This window comes from Physeter macrocephalus, chromosome 14 (assembly GCF_002837175.3).
Source record: "Physeter macrocephalus isolate SW-GA chromosome 14, ASM283717v5, whole genome shotgun sequence".
NCBI lineage: Eukaryota > Metazoa > Chordata > Mammalia > Artiodactyla > Physeteridae > Physeter > Physeter macrocephalus.
Window position 1 is genome coordinate 85,554,232 of NC_041227.1, and position 9,547 is coordinate 85,563,778.

The following is a 9,547-nucleotide window of genomic DNA, read 5'->3' on the forward strand; positions in this document are numbered from 1 at the left end:
AAATGTACATTCACAGTCTTAAAAACTTACATATTCTTTGGCCCAGCAATTCTATTTCTAAGACTTCATCCTAGGAAAGTAAACCCATAGGATATATTTGCTACATGATTACCACAGGAAATCGGCAGACTCCAATGGAATATTATATAGTTGAAAAATTATGCTGGAGACACACAATTATTGACACGGGATGATATTCAAGATGAAGGCAGGCGGAGGGGCTTCCCTGGTGGTGCAGTGGTTAAGAATCCACCTGCCAATGCAGGGGACACAGGCTCGAGCCCTGGTCCGGGAAGATCCCACATGCCGCGGAGCAACTCAGCCCGTGCACCGCAACTACTGAGCCTGCGCTCTAGAGCCCGTGAGCCGCAACTACTGAGCGCATGTGCCACAACTACTGAAGTCCGCGCGCCTAGAGCCCGTGCTCCGCAACAGAAGAAGCCACCGCAATGAGAAGCCCGCGCACCCCAACGAAGAGGAGCCCCCGCTAGCCGCGACTAGAGAAAGCCCGCACGCAGCAACGAAGACCCAATGCAGCCAAAAATAAGTTAATTAATTTTTTTTTAAAAAGACAAAGGAAAAATCAGGTTGCAAAACAGTACACACCAAACGGTCTCCAGCTCTTTAAGAACACCCATGAAAAAACTTGGAAGACCTTATCCAAAATATTCACTGTGGTCTCCAGGTAGTGAGATTATTGGAGATTTTTTTTTTTTTTTGCCTTTTTGCCCACCCATGAGTTTAAAACTTTTCTACGATAAACAAGTATCACTTACGCAACCAAAAAGAAAGTTAAAAAAAATGTAGATTGAATTCTGTGGGAAAATAAACATTTATCCTAAAAATGCAAAACAGTACACACCAAACGGTCTCCAGCTCTTTAAGAACACCCATGAAAAAACTTGGAAGACCTTATCCAAAATATTCACTGTGGTCTCCAGGTAGTGAGATTATTGGAGATTTTTTTTTTTTTTGCCTTTTTGCCCACCCATGAGTTTAAAACTTTTCTACGATAAACAAGTATCACTTACGCAACCAAAAAGAAAGTTAAAAAAAATGTAGATTGAATTCTGTGGGAAAATAAACATTTATCCTAAAAATAAACTCTGAAGTTGGAAAATGAAAGCAAAAACATCTGCTTCCTGGACAGAAAGGATAGTTTAAAATTGCTCGACAGCCACACACTTCCCACAGGCAGTGGGGTGCCAGGTGCCAGCTTGCTGGGACACCCTGCACCGAACAGGAGAGCCCTAACTCTCCCCGGCTCCCCCCAGCCCGCCCCCCAGCTTCTCTCCAACCTACAACTAACTTCACACGGAGCTGAAGCCTCAGTGTATTATCGGCTGTTGTTATCAAAATAGCATTTGAAATATATGTTGTCATTATCAGTATAGCATTTGAATCTCTTGATTATCAATAAAAGAGCTCCTTACTTATCCCCTCTAAAAGGAACAATCATAAATTAAATGACTGTTTTGCTCACATGGCTACGGAGTCACTTTCTAGAGAAAAAAAAATTGGTCCTTATCACCCATCACGAAAAATGCTAATGACTATTGATACATTTCTTTGCTGGACGGCCACTGGGAGGGGAAGTCATTAATTGCTGTTGCAAGGAATGGCTCCCTCGCCATGACTTGCAGGCCTGGGAGAACAGAATTCTGCAGGAAATCCTGACAACTGGGAACAGCCCAGCCGAGGCTGCAAGCTGGCAGGGCTGTACAGCAAGGAGCTTAGAAGACAGGAGCAGAGAATATTCCTTCCAGATTCGCTAGCCCGTTCATCAGTTTGTGAGTACATTCTGTCCTCTGTCACACAGACACACCACAGCAGGTGGCCAGACATGGGCTTCCATAAAACTGATGAAAAACTTCGCTTTGAGACCTCATAAACGTGCACCTTGGGGGACGGGATTGGGTCTGCCCGGCCCTGCTGGACTAACACTAGGACGTGGTCCCACTCACAGGGAAATACAGGTGGGAGCCAAGCAGTCCGGTGACTGATTTGCAATGACCTTTCCATGATGCCCGATGGATTGCATCATGGCTCTCAGGAGGCCTGCTGATGGGCAAGGCAGTGTCTCAGAGACACCTTCAAGGAAAAGATCCTCGCCGGCTTCGGCTGCTTTGGCCCAAGCGAAAAATGCCTGCAGCACCAGTGCTCCTAGAGGCTGCTGCATCCGCAGCATCTATCTGGGTACCACTGGCGACTGCGGTGACATCCTGAGAGCTGCACAGCAGCAGTGATGCTCAGCCCGGCTCTGCGCCAGAAACCAGGCCCAATCATGGTGGCAAGCTGAGCAGTCTAGGAAGGGAAGACGGGGGCTGTGCAGACCAAACTTGGCCTTCCACTCACCAACTCACGGACTTGAAAACCAAAGAATCCAACCCCACCGGCCCTGCTCCCGCCCTTCCACGCCTCTCTCCCACGCTTCCAGAGCTCCTTGCCTGCTCTTGGGCTTCCTGAATGGCCTCCGTTTTGCACGAGAGCACAGAGCTCAGTGACAGCCATCACTGGGCAGCGGCCCTGGGAACCTAAGAAGCCCCTTACACTTGGGAGGCCAGCGTTTTTGGAGAACTGAACGGGCAAGAAGCAGAAAATGACAAGGAACCTCACCGACCATTTCTTGGGCACTTGGCGTAAGCCAGGCTCCCTTTAACCCTTAACGGTCTTCTGAGGCAAGGGCTACTGTGACCCCCACTGTGCAGATTGAAAAAAAAAAAAAAACAACTCCTCCTCACCAGGTCAAAGTGTCAGTTCTACTTCCATTTTCTCGGTCACTTACCAGGTCTCTAAATCTCAGCTCAGGGAGACCAACCAACCAATTCCACTCAACACAAACCAAACACCACTTGCAAGAAAAATACTCTATGCCTTTAGCAACCAATAGACTCTCCTGAAGGCAGAGAAAAACAAAAGGCAACGTAAGTCAGGCATGAACTAGTTCCTCCCTTAAATCTTGCTCTGTCCTTCCAAAGCCCAGCAGTGTGGCTGTGCTCACGCCTCTGTACGCCCCTTCCCACCACAAAATGAAAGAGGCCCGGCGTCAGGAGCCTCTTGCATCTTTGTCTACGATGCAGGGACCTCTTGCCCACTCATGCCTTCGGCTGCCAAAGAATTTCAGAGAACAGACTATACACCAGGCATTAGGACAGTCGTCCCTGCCTTCGAGGAACTTAACGTCTAGTGGGAAAGGTAAACAGGACGAGACAAAAACAATGCATGCCTTGCGGACACAGATTCCAAGAGAGAAACAGGGATTTTGTTTACCCTGCACTGCAAGAGCCCCTGAACCAGCGCAGAGCCTGGCACACAGCAGGCATCCGATAAGCATTTACTGAATAAAGGAAAGAATGAACGAATGCCACGTGCATACAACCCAGTAACAGTTATAGCAAATGCCCAAAGATGCTTTTAGCTACTATTTATGGAGCATGCCCTAGTGCTGAGCACGGCGTTGGGTGCTTTTCAGGGGTAATCTCACGTCCTCATTGCGGCAATTACCACATTACTGCGACCGAGTCCAAGCTCGCGCCGCCTGCCGCACGACGGGACAATAAATCGCGAGACGAGGTGACGGGGCAAGGAGTAATGACTTCACTTGGAAAGCCAGCCAGCAGCCCAAGAAGACGCTGGGCTCGTGCCCCCAAAGAACTGTCCTGCCTGAGTGAGAATGCAGCCTTCTTTTATACGGAAAGGGGACGGGGTAAAGCCAAACGCTTCCTGGTTCCCATCAGCCTCCGGAGGGGAGGTGTTCACTCCTTTCTCCCCGCGGTCATTCACAGGTGGGCCTGGTCAGGACGTTTCCTGTGAGCTAAAGGAAGGTAATTTAGCTTGAGGCTCATGACCTGGGAGGCAGGGTTCCCAGACATGGGCCATTATGTGTAATTTAAGCTCACAGGTCACATCCCTTTAGTGACTGACTCGTAATAGAACACAAAGGGTCTTCCCTATTACATTACCACAGTGCAACTCTTGTTATGCCCATTTTGCAGATGAGGAAACTAAGGTGCAGATTTCAGCTCAAGATCCCGTAGTCAGTAACCAACCAACCAGATCCATCGCACCCGAAAGCCGGTGCTAGCTAGAACCATCAGGCACACGGTGGTCCAGTCTTGAAGGGCCAGGGATGCTTCCCAGAGGATGCACTGAAGTGGAAGGACAGAGAGGAGAGAGTCCAAAGCAGAAGGAATGTATGCAGAGACGGGAGAGGCAGACCAAGGAGGAGATGAAACTTCTCCCAGTTAAGTGCAGTTGTGTTTGAAACTCTCCTCAGTCGCCGGCACCCTCTCCACGGAAAGGTGAGCATTTCAAGAGCAAACACTATTAGCTCCGCAGTACGGGTAAGCACGGCAATTCCTACGTCGTTAAAGGGACTGGACCTGACCTCTGGAGGTTTTATATTCAGACCTCCAAAACCTGCACCTTACGGAAGGCGAGCTGGGTGAAGAGCCGTGAGGAAGGGCCCCGCTCCGGCCCACCTCTCAGCCTTCCCTCAAAGACAGGAATGTCATCGCTTCAAAGACACGCAAGGACAAGAATCCAGCGGCTTGCTAAGGCCACTCCACTAGGTGGTCCACCAACCCCACACCTAAATTCCAAGCGTCCAATCCTATTGCTCCCACAGATTCAAGAAATTAGGAAGCAATGTTAGGATCATGCCTCACTACATCCTCAGTAAGACAAAGTAAAGGCTGCCCCTTTCATCTACCTGCACGGACCCTACGGTAAACTCTCTTAACCTTGTCGGTAAACATGAACTGAGCAAAAACTGCCTACAAGGCACTGTGCTATATGCAATGAGCATACAGTGGTGATCTATACATTCGGTGGTGCTGTACTTATTTGTAAGAAGTCAAAAAAATGAAAACTAAGAGCATTTCAAAGAGTGATGAGCGCTGTGACAAAAACGAACAGGTTGATGGGCTGGAGCGTGAAGGGGGGGGGGGGGCTCTCAAGGGCCTTTGAGCTAAGACCCGGATGATGAGGAAAAGGCAATATGGGAAAAGCAGAACCTCAGCTAGGCAGGGAAAGTGGGAAACAGCTCGAACAAAGCCCGGAGATGGAAATGAGCTTGGTGTGGCTGGAGCACAGCGGAGGAGGGGCGGGCAGGCGGGTGGGCGGAACAGGAGGAGTATGGAAAGACGAGGAGGGGGTCAAGTCGGACAGGGTCTTGTAGACCCCTGGAAAGATTTGGGGCGCTCGGTGCACTGAGAGGCCCCTGGAGGCTTTCAAGCAGCAAAGCGGCACAAACTGGTTTGTGCTCTGAAAGGTTCACTCAGAATGTCACCAAAATGGATCCAAGCTAGTGATCCTCAAGAGGGGGCTGTGGCCCCCACTTTACCAGGCGCAGGACACCACGGACGCCATCTGATGAGGAGCCAGAGTTCATCCGCACGCCGGCATCCACCAGAGACTCCATAAACAAGTGGAAAGCATCTCTTGGCGACCAGCTGTTTGGACTTCCAAGAACGTGCTTTCAGATTACTAAGACCATCTGGAACCTATTCTGAAACACAACTTCTTCCCTTTTCCCTCGGTCGTTACATCCACGGGTGAGGGTGGAAATCAGGTTTTATGCCCGAGGCTCGTAAATCTTACCACTTCAGAACAAGTCCCGAAGAGAGAAAGAGCTGTGTTTCAGGGGCGCCGGGGAGGAAGCGTGAACACCTCGTTACCATTGAGCTTCCAGCACCAAAGTGACGCCCCAAGACCAAGTGAGAAGGACAATCCGACTCCACGGTCAGGGCCCTCTGGGTCACGTGGTTGCTCTGGTGCGATGACCTGATGACAGAGGCCAGCCAGCAGAGCGACGCAGAAGTCAAGTCACTAAACACATGTCAACTCAACTGTCGTCTGCTAAACAACCCAGACAGGAAAACACTGTTTCCGCATCCAACACATCCAAAGGCAGCCTGCGTGAAGCTATATCGGTGGCAACACCATGCCAGAAATCTGGGCTAATCTGACTCTGCTATTCATAAATTCTCCCCCATGTGAAAGCACATGTGTTTGGGAAAGGAAAATGCATCCAAGTCACTTTTAGACATGGTTACTTGGAAACCATCTGGCGTCCCTGGAAGCGTACGAAGCCGCCACATCCCCTGCCCTCAAATGCCCACCGTAATCAGGGCAGTGCGCTTACACGGGCATTCGCTGTCCCCAGCTAGGTCCCCACTCCCGCCCTACCAAACGCCAGTTCGGGCTCCATTTCCCACCCAAGAAAGGTATTGGGTTTCTCGGTAAACCCAGCGGAGGGCCCTCGATGTGTTGAGCTCGCCCTTGAACCGCACCCAAGGCTGGGTTCTCTGCTTTCCGCTGCCGCGTCTCAGGAGGGCACGCCTGCATTCCTTGACCACAGCAGCAACAGAAATCCCTCCCCAGGGACATAAGTTCCACGAAGAATCCCCTCTACCTAACCACCCTGTGTGCAGAGCCTGTCGAGCTTTGGAAGAGACCCACCAGAACCCTTCTGTAACATCAGTAGAGGCTGGCACCCCGCGGAGCATCTTCTGAAGACACTAGCCCAGATGTAGCCCATTTTCACCGCGATGACAGCCACAGGCGGCTGGGTCTCGCAGCGTCCTAGGGCCTGGCTCTTCCTGACTGTGAGGCCTCGGTCCCCCTCCCCTACCTGGCTGTGATCCTCTGCTTCACTCATCTTCCAGAGGAGCTGGGCCTCCCTTTCCGCAGCCTCCCTCCCTCCCTGCGCTGAAACCTGTCTCAGAACCAAGCCGATAGCAGCGCCATTCCACCAGCACCTGCCCTGCCCCCGCTCCCCCCCCCCCACCCCTACAGATGCTCTCTCCACCACCTAACGCCTCGACAAACCCGGCCAGGAGAGAGATCCAGAATCTCATACGGTCAGAGCCCCAGGAAACAAACACGGCAGCAGGGGCAGGCTCAGCTCTGCCAAGCCGACCAGGCCCAACACTCCCCCGGACCCCCGAGGAGCCCCGAACTCGGCGCAGGGGAAAGCATCTTCGCAGAGCGACCGCGGTTCGGCGGCCTCCAGCGCCACACCTGCCCTGCCCCCGCTCCCCCCCCCCACCCCTACAGATGCTCTCTCCACCACCTAACGCCTCGACAAACCCGGCCAGGAGAGAGATCCAGAATCTCATACGGTCAGAGCCCCAGGAATCAAACACGGCAGCAGGGGCAGGCTCAGCTCTGCCAAGCCGACCAGGCCCAACACTCCCCCGGACCCCCGAGGAGCCCCGAACTCGGCGCAGGGGAAAGCATCTTCGCAGAGCGACCGCGGTTCGGCGGCCTCCAGCGCCATCAGAGCGAACACCTGTTTCCAGGAAGCTCTGGGGCCAGAGGGAGAAGCGAGTCCCGGGGAAAGGAAGGGAGGACGAGGTGAAGGGGCAGCTGGGGACGCAGGTAAAGGATGCGTCACAGTTTGCGCTTGGCAACCGGAGCCCCGGAGCGGCGGGCAGAGCGTAAGAAGGGGTCCGGGAAGTTCCGGGACGAGGGCTTGCGCCCGCGACCGGCGCCCCGAGGGGGCGAGGGCCGGCAGGGAGCGAAGGGCGGAGGGCGGGAGGCCGGCGCGCCCGCTCCATCACCTGCGCGCCCGGCGGATGCAGGCTCGCAGCGCACCCCGGCCCGCGGCGGCCAGCGGGTGACCTACCTGCCCACCGTCTGGTTGGCCAGCTGGCGCATGCGGTTAAACTGCTTCTTCATCGTGGCCCCGCTGGCGCGCTAGCCCGGGAGCTGGGGAGGACGGAGCAGCCCGGAGCCCGCCGCAGGGTTACATGGCTCCCGCGCGGAGCCTCCCGGGCGACGGTGGCGGCACTGCGGAGCCTCCGGAGCCGTCTGGCCCCGAGCGCGCCTCCCTCCCGGGGGCTCCACCGCCTACTCCCCCTGCCGCCGCGGCGCCGGCTGCCGCATCCTCCTCCTCACGCGCGCCGCGGCGCCTTCATCCCAACGCCCGGGCCGCCCTGGGCGCCGCCGGGTCCGCCCCGGCTGCTCGCCCCCAGCCCAGCTCCGGCGCGGGACCCGGGTCTCGGCAGGCTGGCTGGCCGGCGGCCGGGGGGGGCCCGCTGCGCCTGTGCGGAGGGCGCCGTGCATTCTGGGACTTGTAGTTCCGCGCCCGGCGCCCACCTTTCCTCGGCCCGAAGTTTCCACGTGCGGCGGGTCGCGGAGGTGGGCGGAGGTGGGCGGAGGTGGGCGGAGGCGGCGTCGCCGGCGGCTTTGCCCTTAGCATTCTAGGAAGGGAAAGGTTTTCCTGCCTTAGAAATAAAGTGGAACCGAGAATACAACGGCACATTAAGAGCATCTGTCTTCCATTGTCTCTTTTTTTAAATGAAATACAGGTGACGTACAATATCATGTTAGTTTCAGGTGTACTACATAATGATGTGACATTTGCATACATTATGAAATGATCACCACCATAAGTCTAGTAACCATATGTCCCCACACAAGTTGTTACAATATTACTGACCATATCCATTATGCTGTATATTACATCCCCGTGACTTATTATATAACTGGAGGTTTGAACCTCTTAATCCCCTTCACCTCTTTCGCCCGCAGCCCCTCCACCCTCGCCTCTTCTGGCAACCACCTGTGTGTATTTTAAGTGAACGGGAGGCGTCGCTGCTTTGAATTCCCAGGAGGAGGATTTTTGCCAGCAGGAACGTGGCTCCTAAAGTTGCACCTGATTAACATTGAGGGGCGGGGTTAAGCTTGGGGCACAGGGGTTGATGGTCAGATTTTGAACCAGGCATAGCTTGCATCCCAGAAATTTGATCCTCGCTTTTCACCAAACCTAGTAGGTAACCAGAAGCCAATATAATGATAGTGCCATCGTAATCACGGGCCGAATTTGACCAGGACAACTTTCTTGTGTGGCTTACATTCCAGCCTCATTTCCCTTCCACCGCTGGGTCATCAGCTGGGACCCGCCTGCAGCGTCCTACACAGCGTCCTACCCAGGGGCAGCCCATTGACCTCAGTTGGCTCTTGAAAAGGGCTCGTTGACTTTCTGCAGCCTCTATCCTTAGGAAAACAAAGGTGATTGCAGTTAGGTTTTATCATGATCTACCAAGTAAGAGCAGTGTTGTTGCGTGGTAGGGTCTTTGGATCAAACTGATATGAGTTTATATTAGAATTCCAAATACCAATTATATAACCTTAGGGGAAAATGCACGCCCTCCCTAAGCCTCAGTTTTCTCACCTCTAATAGAGAAATAATACTGCATGAGAAAGAGCAAAGTTAGAGAACTATTTGCTAAATTACCAACAATCAAATAACATCTAAATTTCTATGTAGTACATTATGTCATCTTCATTTACTACAAATATGATTATTGTGAGTGCAATAGAGAAAAATGCTATTCCTACAACAGAAGTACTAATGTGATAAATGAAAGAACTTTTTTGAAACGGGATATGTTGCATACGTTGATTACAGTTGCAAGATGTCCCAAATATGGTTCTAAGTATCTTGCTGGCCAGCTGAACAAAAAAAGATGGTTTGAGGCATGTCTTGGCTGAATGAACATGAAATCTTTAATTAGCTGTGAATTTAGCCTCAGCTTAT

At 52.8% G+C, this 9,547-nt stretch overlaps 1 protein-coding gene across 2 annotated transcripts in view; it reads right to left on the reverse strand.

The window, feature by feature from the left end:
* ARHGAP44 (Rho GTPase activating protein 44) overlaps positions 1–7,876 on the reverse strand; it is a 158,280-nt gene extending 150,404 nt beyond the window's left edge. For both annotated transcript variants that reach the window (XM_028499018.2, XM_024127756.3), the window contains exon 1: positions 7,631–7,876. In XM_028499018.2, the coding sequence (XP_028354819.1) occupies positions 7,631–7,683 (53 nt within the window). In that variant the 5' untranslated portion in view covers positions 7,684–7,876. The remainder of the gene's footprint in view (positions 1–7,630) is intronic.
* Between the last annotated feature and the right edge of the window lie 1,671 nt (positions 7,877–9,547).